An 18,320-nucleotide genomic window follows, 5' to 3' on the forward strand; every position below is an offset into this window, starting at 1 on the left:
TCTGGCATAGGCAGCTACAGCTCTGATTCGACCCCTAGTCTGGGAATCTCCGTATGCCGTGGGAGCGGCCCAAGAAACGGCAAAAAGACAAAAATAAATAAATAAATAAAAAGACAAAAAATAAAAAAAAATTTTTAAATGAAATAAAATTGATTGTTATGTGGACTTTTAAAATATTTTATGTTTCAACATTTAATAAATTTTGTGTGTGTGATGAAAACTAGGATTTAGTCTCTTGATAACTTTCATATATAACATACAGCAGCGTGTATTACATTTATCATGTTGTACAGTAGTACATTCTTAGTACTTGCTTGTCTATCTTATAACTGTAAGTTTGTGTTTTTTGATTACCTTCATCCAATTCTCCTCCCCTGTGTTCCCTACTCTGTCTCAGTAACCACAAATCTGATCTTTTTTTGAGTTTGGTTTTTGAAGTATAACTGACCCACAGAACTATGCTAGTTCTCAACATTTAGTAACTTTTAAACAAAGACTTTCTTTGTTATATAACTTAAAGCCTTAAACAAGAGTCAGAAAAATTTAATTGTGGGAAGTTCCCATCGTGGCTCAGTGGTAACCAATACAACTAGTATCCATGAGGATGCTGGTTCGATCCCTGCCCTCGCTCAGTGGGTTAAGGATCTGGCATTGCTGTGAGCTGCGGTGTAAGTTGCAGACATGGCTAGGATCTGGCATTGCTGTGGCTGTGGCATAGGCCGGCAGCTGTGGCTCAGATTTGACCCCTAGCCTGGGAACTTCCATATGCAGCAGGTGCAGCTCTAAAAGGCAAAAAAAAGAAAAGAAAAATCTAATTGTGGACTTACCATGTACCAAGAAATATTTCAAGCAGTTTACATGTTTTATTTCTTTCAAAACTTAGAGCAAGCCTATTAAGTAGGTACTGTCCTTAGCCTCATTTTACAGATGAGGGGGCTATGGCACAGACAGGTTAAGTGCCTTATCTAAGACCACACAGCTAGTAAGTGACCCAGCAGGGATTTGAACCCATGTACTTTGGTTCCAAAGCCCAAATTCTTTGTCTTTATTTACAGCCCGTCTTTTACTGCCAAAATAAGTTATCTGTTGTATTACATAATATATGTACTTGAGATGACTTCTTTGATTTTTGAAATTCACTCTAATCCTAATTTTTTTTTTTTTTTTTTTGGCCACACCCGTAGTGTGTAAAAGTTCCTGGGCCAGGGATCCAACCCTTGCCACAGCAGTGACCTGGGCCGCTGTAGTGACAACGCTGGATACTTAACCCCTTGTGGCACAAGGAAACTTCTAGATTTTTTTTTTTTTGTCTTTTTGCCTTTTCTAGGGCTGCTCGCTTCCCATGGCATATGGAGGTTCCCAGGCTAGGGGTCTAATTGGAGCTGTAGCCGCTGGTCTACGTCAGAGCCACAGGAACATGGGATCTGAGCCGTGTCTGCGACCTACACCACAGCTCATGGCAACGCCGGATCCTTAACCCACTGAGCAAGGCCAGGGATCAAACCTGACAACCTCATGGTTCCTAGTGGGATTCGTTAACCACTGCGCCACGACGGGAACTCCGGAAACTTCTGAATTTAAAAAAAATACTTTGAATACTGAGGAACTCATTTGTTGTTCTTCTACATGTCTTGGCAGCTCTTTTCTCTTGGTAAAACATCTTGTAGTTACTGTGTGGTTTAAGAATGGATTTAGATAGGTTACCAATTTCTTATAATATTAATAATTCATTTTGGAAAATAACCTCCCCACTTTAGCAGCTGTTTCCTATATTCTCTTCTAGTCCACATCCTGTACATGGATGGCTAAGGAGTATTTGAATAAGGAGATACAGGAAATGAAATTGTAGAATCCCCGACTTCAGGCAGAACAGGATGCTCCACTGGCCTACCAGGAAAATGCTCTTTTGCTTTTCATGAAAATAGTGTAACTATTCACTCTAAGCTTTAACTTACCCTAGAAGTATTTTACTAAAGGACGGGTATATTTACATGATTGCTTGATTTGAGGGCTCTTCATAAACGTGAATGTTGTCAAAGCAGGATCAAAGGATAAGGTATTAAGGGAAATCTTCCTAATATTCATTCACTGTGGTTTACAGAGTTTCCGTGCTGAAAAAATAATAGCAAAAATGCTTCAGCTTTTCAAAGGCATTATTTACTGTTATTTAATAAGACATTATGGTTTTTATTACATTTTCCTGGTTGGTTTAACTAGTCTGAGTAATATACCACAACATTTTTGGACACAAATTGAGTTTTCAGAGAATGATTTTGTTTGCTTGATTGTACCACCTCAAGCTTCATGATGCACTGACTGAAAACCATTTGGTGGTGGCTTTCTTGCAAAATGAGATGACGCTCTGTAAGATATACCATATGTTTAGAGGTAGGATACCACAAGTTAAAGTAGTATTGGTTTGTCCCTAGCATTAATGACCACCACATTCCAATTAATATTTAGTAAATTAGGATACAAATATTACTAGGTTTATATGTAAACATATAAACACACACCTCCTAACTGAGTTGTCTTTCTAACTTCTGTGTACTAATTTTTTTTTATTTGTCTTTTGTCTTTTTTGTTGTTGTTGTTGTTGTTGTTGCTATTTCTTGGGCCGCTCCCGAAGCATATGGAGGTTCCCAGGCTAGGGGTCGAATCGGAGCTGTAGCCACTGGCCTACACCAGAGCCACAGCAGCGCGGGATCCGAGCCGCGTCTGCAACCTACACCACAGCTCACAGCAACGCCGGATCATTAACCCACTGAGCAAGGGCAGGGACCGAACCCGCAACCTCCTGGTTCCTAGTCGGATTCGTTAACCACTGCGCCACAACGGGAACTCCTAATTTTTTATACTTCCTAATTTCTTCATCTCAGTTATCATATTATAGCCTGCATATATTAACATTTTGAAAATTTTTATTGAAAACAGTAAAATAGTGACTTGGATATTTTATAAAATATAAATACATTTTTAAGTGTAGCTTTCAGTTTTGCATTTCTTACCAATATTGAATTTAGATAATTCTTTCAAAATGTCTATGAGGAAATTAATTTTTTAAATTACTTTTATTTTTAAGAAGCTGAGGTATAAGCTTAAAGTTTCCTAATAAGACTGACTCATATATAGAATAACAAAGCGATATTACTTTTTTTGTAGGAGATGGCAGATAGGTACTTTGGACCTGGCGATAATGATGGCCTGAGCTAAACACCTCCTAATTTGAAGGGACACCCTTCCGTGTCAAAGGACAGAATGCTGAGGAAGCTATGGCAAGTATGTGTTTCATCATCTTGGTGTGGTAAAACTCACATACTGAATGTGCGCACTTAATATAGTGATACAATATTTGGCTAAAATTTTAAAAGCCTTTCTTTAAAAAGCAGCCAATATATTCTTAACATTTTTGAGAAATATACTTTCAAACTTTAAAAATATAGGAGTATGGGCTGCTTTAATTTAAGAAGAAACAGCATCACACTTCATAATAAATCTAAGTGGTATTGTAGAATTTATTATTCAGTTAACGTTTGCTGAAATCCACTGTATCAGGTGCAGTGGTAACAGTGATAAAACAAACAATAAAGCCATGAGGGTAGAGGCCTTTTATGTGGGGAAACTGATCTAGACATTTTGCTATTCTTTTGCTTAAATCCAGAAAAATGCTTCAAGACCTAGAAGAACAGGAGTTCCCGTTGTGGTGCAGTGGTTAATGAACCTGACTAGGAACCATGAGGTTGCAGGTTCGATCCCTGGCCTCAATCAGTGGGTTGAGGATCTGGCGTTGCCATAAGCTGTGGTGTAGGTTGCAGACGCTGCTCAGATCCCGCATTGCTGTGGCTGTGGCGTTGGCCGGCAGCTACAGCTCTGATTCAACCCCCTAGCCTGGGAACCTCCACATGCCTTGGTTGTGGCCCTAAAAAAACCAAAAAAAAAAAAAAGGGAAGAAGACTTAGAGGAACAATTCCTGGAAATACATTTTCAATATACAGTCCTCTAATAATAGTTAATTACAATTATAAAATTTAGCTATTAATAATTGAATACTTTGATCTAGGTTAAACATGCCAATATTTAAATATTTGAATATATTTTTACGTTACTACTTTTATATTTTATTTATTTCCTTTGTATAAATTGGCTTTTATAAGAAACATTAGGTTACATACTATCTTGTTGGAAATATTTATACTTTAGTCCAGTGTTATCGTAAATGATTCCAGAAAGTACTAGGAAAGAGTCCATAACCATTAATGTGGTTCACTTTCATTTTTTGTGTTCTTACAGGTGACATTACCAATATTAATTGGTATTATCCTTCAAAGTTTTTTGTTTTTTTTTTGTCTTTTTGTCCTTCTAGGGCCGCACCCACAACATATGGAGGTTCCCAGGCTAGGGGTCTAATTGGAGCTGTAGCTGCCAGCCTACACCACAGCCACAGCAACAAAGGATCCCAACCACATCTTTGACCTACACCTCAGCTCACAGCAATGCCAGATCCTTAACCCACTGAGTGAGGCCAGGGATCAAACCCGTAACCTCATGGTTCCTAGGCGGATTCATTTCTGCTGCGCCACGAGGGGAACTCCATCCTTCAAAGTATTTTTAATAATTGAATAATTATATCCTGAGTGAAATAAGTAACTGTTGCTTTATTTTGTAAATGGGGAAGATAATGGACAGATAAATGGCTTTTCGACCTTTTGATGATAATCTCACTTGAAAGCAAGGGAACCTCCATATGCCGTGGCTGTGGCCCTAAAAAGAGAAAAGAAAACATTCTTGTGTTAGACTCTCTGTGAAAGACTTATTAACACACCTCCTTGAGAAAAGTAAGGGAAAACTATTCTCTGGAAAAAACTACCTTTGGATTGTATTCACCAGCTTTAATAATAAAGATAGGAGATTTCATGCTAGTGCTTGTTTATGTATCACTCTCATTATGTTATGTGCCTACGTACCTGCCAGCAGAAGGTGGAACACCAGGACGTTGTAGAGGTCTCTTAAGAAGACACTTCACTCCTCAAATCTGGGGTCAGAGCTTGCCAGGAGAAATCTGTCCTGCTTAGATAGATTCTTCTTTTAATCTTTAGCAGTGTTAAGGTCAGCTTTCTTAGGTAGGAAAAAAAAATAAGGTAGAGAGGTTAGAGTTTCTAAACCTTTAAGCCTTAATTAGCATTAGCAAAGGCTTCTTCTGAAATTAGATTATCTTTGGCCAGGGTTTCTTAGATGCTGTTACTTTGATCACATTCACTCTGTCTTGATACTTGAATTTTGATTATCTTGAGACATTTTGGCCATTTTCTTGAGATTTATCTCTTAGGTAATGGTTCTAGGTTACAGTAATTTCTGAAAACATTTGTTGTGGGTATAACTTTGGGTTGTCCAATTTCTCATTTAATATTTTTAAGAATTTCACTACTGTTTCTAAATAGTTTTTCGTTTTAGCTTTGAAAAATGCCTAAGGGAGTTCCCATCGTGGCTCAGTGGTTAACGAACCTGACTAGTAACCATGAGATGGCAGTTTTGATCCCTGACCTTGCTCAGTTGGGTAAGGATCTGGCGTTGCCTTGAGCTGTGGTGTAGGTTGCAGACGTGGCTCGGATCCCACGTTGCTGTGGCTCTGGCGTAGGCCAGTGGCTACAGCTCCTATTTGACCCCTAGCTTGGGAACCCTCCATATGGTTCAAAAGACAAAAGACAAAAGACAAAAAAAAAAAAAGAAAAGGAAAGAAAAAGAAAGATGCCTCAAATGTGAAAAGATAAAAAAAACTTTTGATAGCAACAACAACAACAACAAAAGACAAAACAAAACAAAACAAAACAACAACAAAAAAAAGGAGTTCCCGTCGTGGCGCAGTGGTTAACGAATAGGAACCGACTAGGAACCATGAGGTTGCGGGTTCGGTCCCTGCCCTTGCTCAGTGGGTTAACGATCTGGCGTTGCCGTGAGCTGTGGTGTAGGTCACAGACACGGCTCGGATCCCGAGTTGCTGTGGCTCTGGCGTAGGCTGGTGGCTACAGCTCCGATTTGACCCCTAGCCTGGGCACCTCCATATGCCGTGGGAGCGGCCCAAGAAATAGCAACAACAACAACAACAACAAAAGACAAAACAAAACAAAAAAAACTTTTGTAGTTAAGAAAATTATCGTCTTGGACAGCTTTTTGTAGAAAACATGGTATATAGATCCTTTGTTTTAATTTGGCTTTATCGTTCTTGGTTCCTACTGTTATTTCAGGGATTCTGTAATGTTGGTGGATTTGTAACTTAGTTTGAATACAAATATGTAAAAATAAGTATTTTCAGCTGGCTAAACCGAACTTTGACTCAGAGAGGGAGAAGTGAAACTAAATAGAATACAAAGTCCTAAGAGTTATCAGTATATGTATGAATACAGATTTCAAAGAATTCTCAGTTTGTGTATTTTAGCTGCCCTAAGAACAATTTTATTTAGTCAGTACTAAAGCAAAACTAACAGGATACTTAAAAATTATAGTTATCTTCTGAGTGTTCTTATTTGACCCAGACGTGGCATAGAAGACAAAGTTTGTTTTTATTCGTATAAAATCTTACCAAAATAACATGCTTTTGTGGCTAACTAGGCCAATAAACTGTTAATCATTTAATTTGAAGTACAAGAAAGCCAAAAAAAAAAAAAAGAAGTAGTCTTGGAAATTCAGTGAAGCTATGGCCCTGCTTAATTATAAAAGTTTTTAGACTTTTTTTAGCACCAAGCATAGAATTTGAGACAATCCACTAACATTGTATAGTGTTATTACATTGAGAACCTGTTTTTAAATCTCTTTAAAAATATAAAATACCATTAAAATATAGTTTTCTCTTACAGAGAAAAAGTGATTCTAAGTACAAATTTGCACTTGCTATTTTTATTTTTTGTCTTTTTAGGGTCGCAACCTCGGCATATGGAGGTTCCCAGGCCAGGGGTCGAACTGGAGCTGTAGCCTCTGGCCTACACCAGAGCCACAGCAACGCAGGATCCAAGCCACATCTGCAACCTACACCACAGCTCACGGCAATGCTGGATCCTTAACCCACTGAGCAAGGCCAGTGATTGAACTGGCAACCTCATGGTTACTAGTCGGATTTGTTTTCACTGTGCCAAGATGGGAACTCCTGCACTTGCTATTTTTAGAACTCTTATCTCTGGAATTGCACTGCACGACTAATTTTTTGAATGAAATTTTCACCCTTGTTTCACTTTTATGTGGTCTGTAGCTTTAGACATATGCTATTCATACATGAAACTGATTTATTATAATAGAATTATAGATATTGATAAGTACTTGTTGAATATTTATTGCTGTATTTTAGTGTTTTATATTTGAGCATGTTCTAATATTCCAATGACTTAAGGTAATTTTATTAGTAAGGATTTTACATGAAAGTGCTGTAAAGAAAGCACAGTTGTTCATAGCTTCTTTATAAATGAGAGCTTAATGAAGTAAATTATATGTTATAATACACAGCACAGATATATTTTAAAGCTTTTCTTTACCCAGCAAATATTGTTGGGGTCTTAGTAGGCTCTGTGTTTGACCCTAGGGATATTGTAGAGAGCTAAACAGACATTCTTTCTGACCATGTAGGAAGAACTACTTTTAAAACTGCCCCCCCAACTGTTATCCTGGGATGAAATAAACTTTGCTTTCATTAAATGCTTTTCTGCAGAGAAAATCTGATATAATTATTTTGATGAGTTAAAAATCATGAATTGGTTAAGGAGCGTCTTACCCTCAGGAGAAGAGCCAGTATGCACATGGAACCATGGAAACTGGCTTGGCCTAGATCTACACTCTGGGTGCTCTTTGAGGGCTCTTAGACCTTGGGGCAGCAGCTCCAAAAATGTCCGGAATACTCCCAAATGCTATGCATACTCAGAGATTCCTCCTCTTCCTGGAGAAAAAAAAAAAAAAACCCTCTGTGTAGCACATGTTTTTCCTTTAAAAATAGAAAGTAAAATTTGTTTCCAGCTGAGACAAACAGCTATAGAAATATCTTAGTCAATTTGCAATTTTAAGGCCTTGAAACTGTTGTTTGTTGTATTTTATAATAAAGCAATGTTATAGCAGTATTAAAGAAACTTGTAAATACCACACATAAAAATTTCACCCATAAGCTCATGTGAAAATTTCATTTTTTTATGTTCTCGTCTAGTCTTTGTCACATGTATACATGTTTTCCCATAATTATTTTGTAATCAATATGCAATTTTTGTTCTGATTTTAAACAATTTTACAGTAAATGAATACTTTTCCATAGTCGTGAATTACTTTTTTGAATATCATTTTTAGTGACAGTATAAATGATTTGATCAGGTTTTTTTTTAAAATATATTTCTCTGCTGAAAGATTAACTGAAAATAGTTTTCAAACAATTAATATTTACAGTGCTGTATGCATTTAGAACATAATTTTTTCTTTAATTGGCAGACTTCATTATACTTGTGTTTTAATTGCAAAGCCACCTAGCTTCTCAGTTGTGCAACTGAACTCGAACCCTCTTTTACAGGTAAATAGTGAAAGGTTCCCTGAATTGATTTTCAGCTATTTTGAGATGACTTTCAAACAGAGGATGGGATGCCTGTCAGCTAGTAGGGATTTCTCTGTGATAGTTTACCTGCCCCAACCTCATTGCATTGTAATGACAAAAGGAAATGAATTGAAACCACACCATGGAAATTCTTATGCTGTATTTTTACCCCTTCTGCTTTTTCATTCAACTTGTGAGCCTTGTCAGATGATTAAGTTGCTTGAGAGAAAGAGAGAAAGAGAATTAGAGTAAATAAGTGGTATTTATTCATTCCCAAAGAATTTTTCAGGGACAGGAAAAAAGCATTAATTAGGCAGAGACTATATCTGAGTGTGTGAAACATTTATTTGATCAGCCTCTGAGGTATATACCACTACTCTCATTTTCTCCAAGGTAGCCTCCTCTGCTTCTTTACAGAAGCCTCCTGTAATGTGCTCATTAGTTCCCGATACTCCCTCTGTCATTGCGTGGATCATAGTTATTCTGAGTAATTGTTTACTGCCTGTTTTCCGTGCTGAACTACTAGAACCTGGCAGACCAGAGACAATTTGTCATGGTCATTGCCGTAACCCTAGTAGCTGACACAGTGTCTCGCACATGGTTGACATTCAACAAATAGTTGTTTGGTAAATTTGTTTAACTGAAGAATCTTCATTTTATAGATGAGAAAACTGAAGCTGATATTGAGTAACTATTCCAGTTACCGAACTACTAAGTGACAGAGAAGACTCTAAAATCCGTGGTTTTACCTATATCACAATGCCTCCGAATTTATTCCTCTGGGCTTAGGTTTCTTCTTCCATAAAAGAAATGGGGCAATTGTGCTGAGGTGGCTGCTTCCCCCCCAGATTAGGGCTTTATAATAAGGACCACGAGGACACCTTTGTTTGTGCTTTGATTTGTTTTTATGTTACATGTAATATTAGTGAAATTGAGCCACTGCACGAAATCTTGAGGCTCTTTTGGGAATTCTCAGTCTCCCTTTGGAAATATGTTAAATAATATACTGATTCTGGTTTTGTTAGCAAAATGTGAGCAAACAGTTTTAGGAATAAAAGGCAAGAATAAATAAAAATCATAAAATAAAAAAATTTAAAAGAGGCAAGAGTATTTCTCAGGTCTATGTAGTTGGATATAGAAATAACCTAGGTTGAGGCAATTTGTGATCCCAAAGATAACCAGATTTTTAATCTTTTGCATTACTCAAGACTTTTTTTAAAAAGCCTTTTAAGTTGCTTGCTCAAACTTGGGCTGTGGGATGGAAATCCTGTGAAATCAGATTGTTATGATCTTTATACAACTACATCTGTGATAAATTCATTTGAGTAATTTAAAAAAAGACTTTTTTAAAAAAAGCCTTTTAAGTTGCTTGCTTAAAGTAATTATAATTTTTGAATTATAAATTTAATTTTTAAAATTTTAATTTAAATAAGTTTAATTTATAACTTTAAAATTTCAAATTCCTTTCAAAGATCAGTGCTTTCAAAGGAAACAGCACAGTTGCATGTATACATCATTAGATTATAGTATGTGGATATTTTATGTTTCATGACTTCAGCAAAAAATATTTAAGCTTTTTTTTTTTAATTAATTTATCTTGGCCACTTTGCAGCATATGGAGTTTCCAGGCCAGGGGTCAGATCCAAGCCACAGTTGCAACCTATGCCACAGCTGTGGCAATGCCAGATCCTTTAACCCACTGTGCCGGGTCGGGGATAGGACCTGCCTCCTGGTGCTGCAGAGGTACCACTGATCCCATTGTGCCACAGAGGGAACTCCATTTAAGCTTTTAAAATTTGTATCTGTTTCAGTTCTTACAGACTGATTATTCTGAGCTAATGAGCTATAGAGAAAAGAAATAAAAGTGATTTAATGGTATATTCCTATTTCTATAGTACATAAGATTAAAAAATAAGAAGTTTAACCCAAGAGCTAGCGACCAAAATAATAAAGGGATCTTAGCTCCTCAGGTTTCTCTGTATCTCTGACAATACTGGTTCTTCTCTTCTCCCCTGGGTGCCCCAGCCCTGACTTTTAGAGTGAAACAACCTGAAAGGATACACTAAATTCACTTTAACTTTCAAATTTAATGGCTCAGCAATAGCAAGCTGAGATTTTTGATGAAAATGATATATTGTCTTGAAAGCACTTAGGTTTTTCGATTTTGTTTTTTCTTTTTCAGCCACCTTGAGGCATATGGAGTCCATGGAGTTCCCAGACCAGGGAACAGATCCCAGCCACCGTTTCACCCTACGCCACTGCAGATCCTCTGACCCACTGTCCTGGGCAGGGGATCAAATCTGCATCCTGGGGCTGCAGAGACACTGGGGATCCTGATCCCATTGTGCCACAGCGGGAACTCTGAAAGTACTTAGTGTTTTTAAGACAAAAGCTTCAGGCACATCTCAGAACCCATCAGAGGTGGAAACAGGGATTGTGGGATCTTTGGGATGGGGTCAGGAAGTAGTTTAGCTTCTGTACCTCTCCGACCAGATAGCTATATATTCTTTAGTCAGTTTTACACTTGGGCTTCTCATAGAATTTTATTGGAAGAAAGGGCTGTATTGCTTACAACAAAAAGTTTGAAACCACCACTTTAAGGAAATGCAGTTTCAAAAAAACCCCCTCTGTCTTTGACTTTTAGCTGTTAATATACTCCAACTAAATATAACCTAAGATTCTATGAGAGTAACAGTCACAAAATAGCTTACTCACCTACCTTTGAACAGTTCTCCTTCACTGTCAAAAATATGGGTGCTCCTCATTTGTTGCTCTTCCACTTACTTAAAGCTTTTTGAGGAATTCCGTGTTTGTTTGTTTGCTTTTTATGGCTGCACCCATATGGAAGTGCCCCGGCCAGGGATTAAATCCGAGATGCAGCTGTGACCTATGCTGCAGCTGTGACAATGCTGGATCCTCTAACCCTCTACACCGGGCCAGGGATTGAACCCACGCCTCTGCAGTGACTTGAGCCACTGCAGTTGGATTCTTAACCTACTGCACCACAGGGGGAACTCTGGAATTCTCTGTTTTTAATGAAAAAAAAAAAAAGAAGATAAAAAATAGTGGTGTCTCCCATTGAATAGGAGAGATAGCATTATCTTAGTTTATAACATCTAACTAAGAAATGATTGCAGTGATTTCCTTATATTCCCTTAGACATTAAAGAAAGACTTTTCTAGGAAAAAAAAGAGAATGACACTTGAGAGTATGGATTTGAATTGTTGATACTACTATTATTATTAAGCTGATGCTCTTTATTTTATAATATGGGAAATCAGAAAACGAGGAACCTTTGGGTCAGTTTTCCATCTGTCACTTGAATCCTTCAAGTGGATATGTAGTATATACTTGAATGGTCCCAGTGCGGAGGATCTTAACCACCTTCAAAGCAGGACATCCTCTCTTTGGACAGCTCTGTTTCCTGAAAGTGTCTCTACCTTTACTGAGTCATGGAGACCTAGTTTTGCTTTATAATTTTTGAAATAAGCTTTTACTCCCCAGTTCAGCTAGGACTAGGATTATGCTAGTAAATGAAAATAGTTTGAATTTGTAGAGAATATGTGAAACCATTTATTTTATTCCTTTTCATTTGGTTTAGACTTGAGAAGCACACCAACTTTTTTTACTTATTTTTTTGCTTCTTTTAGGGCTGCACCCATGGCATATGGAGATTCCCAGGCTAGGGAATCTACAGCTGCTGGACCACACCACAGCCATAGGAACTCAAGAGCCGAGCTTTGTCTTCCACCTACACCATAGCTCATGGCAACATCAGATCCTCAACCCATTGAGCAGAGCCAGGGATCAAACCTGCATCATTCATTCTCCAGGAATGAATCCAGAAACTAGTCGGATTCGTTTCACTTGCGCCACAATGGGAACTCTGAATCACAACCAACTTTATTTTTTATTTTTTTATTTTTTTAGAGCCGCACTCACGGCATATGGAGGTTCCCAGGCTAGGGGTCCAATTGGAACTGGAGCCACTGGCCTACACCAGAGCCACAGCAACATGGGATCCGAGCTACGTCTGTGACCTACACCGCAGCTCACAGCAATGCCAGATCCTTAACCCACTGAGTGAGGCTAGGGATCAAACCTGCTTCCTCATGGATGCTAGTCGTGTTTGTTAACCACTGAGCCACAACGGGAACTCCAAGCACAACCAACTTTAAATGACTTAGCATCAAAATTGTATTTTAACTGTTTGGGGTGCAAAATTATTAAATTGTATTTGTATGAACATAATCCACTTTTTCTTGATGATTCAAGGCTTCTCTTGTGAATTTCAGTTTCTGTTCTCCATGATGATGCCCTTACAGCATTTTGAGTTTTATAAGACTGTTTTTCTTTCTTTTTTTTTTGGTCTTTTTGCCATTTCTTGGGCGCTCCCGCGGCATATGGAGGTTCCCAGGCTAGGGGTCCAGTCGCAGCTGTAGCCACCGACCTGCTCCAGAGCCACAGCAACACGGGATCTGAGCCGCGTCTGTAACCTACATCACAGCTCACGGCAACACCAGATCGTCAACCCAGTGTGCAAGGCCAGGGACCAAACCCGCAACCTCATGGTTCCTAGTCGGATTCGTTAACCACTGAGCCACGACAGGAACTCCTGGACTGTTTTTCTATTCATTCTAGTTCAGGTTAAGATAGCAAACATTTAGTGAGTCCCTGATTTCAGGCTTCTTGTATGCAAAAGAGGATACAGAAATGAATGATAAGTCACCAAGAGAGCTCATCTGAGAAAGCTTAGATTGAATATACAAAGAAACTTGGCTCCATCCAGAGTTTAAGGAGCTTTGTTATATCTCAATGAAACTATTAGTAAAAAAAAAAAAAAGAAAAAAAAAAGAAACAGAAAAAGGAGACCAGGAGTTCCAGGGCAGAAATGGGAACATCTTCCTGGTACAGTATGATAAGTGCTAGACTAGAAAGTAAACCAGGGAGGAGGTCAGGCCAAACTAAAAGGAGATCTGTAGAGATCATCCAACCCAGTGTACAAACACGTGTCCTAGCACAGGGAATGGCCTGCATTGAATGTCCCTGGAATAGCAGTCATTTCTGCTGTATGCCTAAAGCCTAAGGAGAGTCAGCAGAGAGATGGTAGGAAATTGAGGTCCCAGCCAGGTTCTGAAGGGAACTACATGTGGCTTATTGCACTTCATTCTTTCAGCACTGGGGACCCATCATAAGCTTTAAGTCAGGCATGATACGATTAGATATGTTTTACAAATTCTGGTAGCATTGTGGAGAATGATTAAGAATAATGTTTCTAAAACTTTGATCATACCTATTCTACCTTTGCTGCTTTTGCCCTACTTGGGCATGCTTTTGGGATGGTAAAAGACCAGGGGGAAGAAGAAAGTGTAACTGATGGATTGAATTTCTTATACCCTGAATGGTCATAGTCTTGAGTGCTTGTGACTGCTTCCTATAGTTTTAACATTCCTTTCCTGTTAACAGACTGTCCTTTCACATTGGTCATAGTGTGCCTACCAGAGCAGACTTTCTCCCCCTTCCCTTCCAGTGTATAGCTGGCTGGCTGAAAAATCCAAATAAACAAGCCTGCAGGCTGACCCGTGAGGTACAGTACATGACCTTCAGTGAGTTGGCTTGGAGACCTCTGTTTTGATCCTTAGAGGACTTTTTCCTGGTTCTGATCTTATTCTAGATCTTTATAACTGAGCTAGCCAACAGTTTCGCATAAGTGAAATATAACTGTAATTTGTTTGAGAGATAATCACTCATTTGAAAACATTTTTAATTTGTCTTAATGTAGGTGATTGGAGTTGTGCTTCAGAAATTTCCGCAGTTCGACAGTATTTTATTTGCCAACCATAAGCTCTTTACTTGATTGCACCATGAAGAAGCTGCTAATGAGACTTGTTGAGCACAAAAACGGACTTGAAGAACCAAAAGCCATTGTTTTCATATGAAGAATACTGAACAGTTTTAAGCCCCGATGCTTTTTAATCATCACTGAGATTTTCCCCATAACATCAGAATGGCAAGCAGGCGAAAATCAACAACACCCTGCATGGTCCTTGCCAGTGAGCAGGATCCAGACCTCGAGTTGATCTCAGATTTGGATGAAGGTCCTCCTGTGCTTACACCTGTAGAAAACACCAGAGCAGAGAGTATCTCAAGTGAAGAAGAAGTGCATGAATCTGTGGATTCTGACAATCAGCAAAATAAAAAAGTTGAAGGTGGCTATGAATGTAAATATTGTACTTTTCAAACTCCAGATCTGAATATGTTTACTTTTCATGTGGATTCAGAACACCCCAATGTAGTGCTAAATTCATCTTATGTTTGTGTTGAATGCAATTTTCTTACCAAAAGGTATGATGCACTTTCCGAGCATAATCTGAAATATCACCCAGGAGAAGAGAATTTTAAGTTGACTATGGTGAAACGAAATAACCAGACAATCTTTGAACAAACAATAAATGATCTGACTTTTGATGGTAGTTTTGTTAAAGAGGAGAATTCAGAGCAAGCTGACTCCATGGAAGTTTCTTCTTCTGGTATATCTATCAGTAAAACTCCTATCATGAAAATGATGAAAAATAAAGTGGAGAACAAACGGATTACAGTTCATCATAACTCAGTTGAGGACGTTCCAGAAGAGAAAGAGAATGAAATCAAAGCAGACCATGAAGAAACTGTGGAAAATCCAAGTTCTTCAGCTTCTGAATCGAGTACAAGTACTTCCCTCGTTAACAGAATACATCCAACTACTGCCAGCACAGTTGTGACCCCAGCAGCAGCTGTTCTTCCTGGGTTAGCGCAGGTGATAACCGCTGTCTCAGCTCAGCAGAATTCCAGTTTGATTCCCAAAGTCTTAATCCCTGTGAATAGCATTCCTACCTACAATGCTGCATTGGATAACAACCCCCTCTTGCTTAACACCTACAACAAATTCCCTTATCCAACAATGTCAGAAATTACTGTTCTTTCTGCCCAAGCAAAATATACAGAGGAACAGATCAAGATATGGTTTTCAGCCCAACGTCTAAAACATGGTGTTAGTTGGACTCCCGAGGAAGTAGAGGAGGCAAGAAGAAAACAGTTCAACGGCACAGTACACACAGTACCTCAGACCATCACTGTCATTCCTACCCACATTTCCACAGGGAGTAATGGTTTACCATCCATTTTACAGACATGCCAAATAGTTGGTCAGCCAGGTCTGGTCCTTACACAGGTAGCTGGCACAAATACCTTGCCAGTCACAGCACCTATAGCCCTGACCGTGGCAGGAGTTCCAAATCAAACAACTGTACAGAAAACCCAGGTGCCTGCTGCCCAGGCTGGTGCAGAAACCAAACCAGCAACAGCAGCAGTCCCGTCTTCTCAGCTTGTCAAACATGAAACCACATTGGCAAACCCTGACTCATTTGGCATTCGGGCAAAAAAGACTAAAGAGCAACTGGCAGAATTAAAAGTTAGCTACCTGAAGAATCAGTTTCCCCACGATTCCGAAATTATCAGACTTATGAAAATCACAGGCCTGACTAAAGGAGAGATTAAAAAATGGTTCAGCGACACAAGGTACAACCAGAGAAATTCAAAGAGTAATCAGTGCTTACATCTCAACAATGATTCCTCGGCCACTATTATTATAGACTCCAGTGATGAAACCACGGAATCCCCAACTGTTGTTGCGTCACAGCAGAAACAATCCTGGAATCCTTTTCCCGACTTTACTCCCCAAAAGTTTAAAGAGAAGACGGCAGAGCAGCTCCGTGCCCTTCAGGCGAGTTTTCTCAACAGCTCCGTACTTACCGATGAGGAATTAAATAGGTTAAGAGCGCAAACCAAACTCACCAGAAGGGAAATTGATGCTTGGTTTACAGAGAAGAAGAAATCAAAAGCTTTAAAGGAAGAGAAAGTGGAAATAGAGGAAAGCAATGCAGGTAGTTCCAAAGAAGAAGGTGGAGAAACTTCTCCCGGAGATGAGGCTAGTGCACCGAAGTCAGGGACTACGGGCAAGATATGTAAAAAAACCCCCGAGCAGTTGCACATGCTTAAAAGCGCATTCGTCCGAACCCAGTGGCCGTCGCCAGAAGAGTATGACAAGTTGGCCGAAGAAAGCGGCCTTGCTAGAACAGACATAGTCAGCTGGTTTGGGGACACCCGTTATGCTTGGAAAAACGGAAACCTGAAATGGTACTACTACTATCAAAGCGCCAACTCCAGCATGAACGGTCTGTCCTCTCTGAGGAAAAGAGGGAGAGGGAGACCCAAAGGAAGGGGAAGAGGAAGACCCCGCGGGCGGCCCAGAGGAAGCAAGAGGATGAACAGCTGGGACAGGGGGCCGTCGCTTATCAAATTTAAAACTGGAACTGCAATACTTAAGGACTATTACCTGAAGCACAAATTTCTAAACGAGCAAGACCTCGATGAACTCGTGAACAAATCACACATGGGCTACGAGCAGGTCCGAGAATGGTTTGCCGAAAGACAGAGAAGATCAGAGTTAGGAATAGAATTATTTGAGGAAAACGAGGAGGAAGAGGAAGTTATCGACGATCAGGAAGAGGATGAAGAAGAAACGGACGATAGTGACACTTGGGAACCCCCACGACATGTGAAACGAAAGCTTTCTAAGTCGGATGACTGAAATGTAAGTTTTTAATCTGAGTGTATGTTCACCAGCCACATCTGTTTAGACCAGTCACCTTGTACCTGTCATCTTTGCTTTCGACAGTTTTTGTTCTCAGGTAGTTTTCTCTCATACTAATAAGAGGACTGGGTGCCGGGAGTATAGCCGAGAGATAGGTGATTATCGTGTGTAGTCTGATTTTTATGATGATTATGCTTATTGTAAAGAGTTGCATGTTGCCTTAATGGTTTTTTGTTTGTTTGTTTTACTTTTTAGGGCTGCACCTGCGGCATATGGAGGTTCCCAGGCTAGGGGTCGAATCAGAGCTGCAGCTGCTGGTCTACACCACAGCCACAGCAAGGCCAGATCCAAGCCATGCCTGCAACCTGCACCACCGCTCACGGCTACACTTGGTCCTTAAACCCACTGAGCAAGGCCAAGGATGGAAACCGCCTCCTCATGGATCCTAGTCGGGCTCGTTAACTGCTGAGCCACAAAGGGAACTCCAATTATTTATTTCCTATGTGAAATGTTATTACTCTGTTTTAAGGGAAAGTTACCCATTTTCTAAGAAGGAAGACTGGTGGGCGGGTTGGGGATTCACAAATACTAAAGATAACTAAAATGTATTTCTTGCAACCCTCCTTCATTAAAGCTGTTTAAGGAAAGAATTCAAAAGAGAGAACTAAAAAGAAGGGGAAAAGTATACTCAAGGAAAGACTTAGCACAGGGGTGAGGACTGCTCAGTTTTAGGCAACTAGGTGCCAATGGGTATCTTTTTTTATTCATTGTATTCCCCCCTACACTATTAGATTTTTAACTAGAGTTTAAAATGCTTTATATATTAAAATTATTCAATAGTTTTTCTATTAAAAGCCAAAGGTCTGTTTTAAGCTATATATAAGTTCATGTTTGCTTAGGTGGCATCTGTTTTTGAAAACTGTGATATAAATTTTTTCTGTTTTAGAGATCAATGGTAAATAACAGATTTGACATTAAATTAACTCAATTGCCTAAAATGTCTTTTCATTATTTGATATAAAACAAACCTGCTACCAGCAGAAACATAACAGCATTAAGTTAAAAATATCTCTCTGTAGGCAAAAAAGTGTAAGTAAATATGCTTTAGATTTGAAAGGTTTGGCATGTTCTTTT

The 18,320-nt window shown here is 39.1% G+C and overlaps 1 protein-coding gene across 3 annotated transcripts in view; it reads left to right on the forward strand.

The window, feature by feature from the left end:
- ZHX1 (zinc fingers and homeoboxes 1) overlaps positions 1-18,320 on the forward strand; it is a 34,127-nt gene that overhangs the window by 4,397 nt on the left and 11,410 nt on the right. For all 3 annotated transcript variants that reach the window (XM_047783316.1, XM_047783317.1, XM_047783315.1), the window contains exons 2-3: positions 3,163-3,279; positions 14,337-17,186. In XM_047783316.1, the coding sequence (XP_047639272.1) occupies positions 14,562-17,183 (2,622 nt within the window). In that variant the 5' untranslated portion in view covers positions 3,163-3,279; positions 14,337-14,561 and the 3' untranslated portion in view covers positions 17,184-17,186. The remainder of the gene's footprint in view (positions 1-3,162; positions 3,280-14,336; positions 17,187-18,320) is intronic.

This window comes from Phacochoerus africanus, chromosome 6, assembly GCF_016906955.1.
Source record: "Phacochoerus africanus isolate WHEZ1 chromosome 6, ROS_Pafr_v1, whole genome shotgun sequence".
Taxonomy (NCBI): Eukaryota; Metazoa; Chordata; class Mammalia; order Artiodactyla; family Suidae; genus Phacochoerus; species Phacochoerus africanus.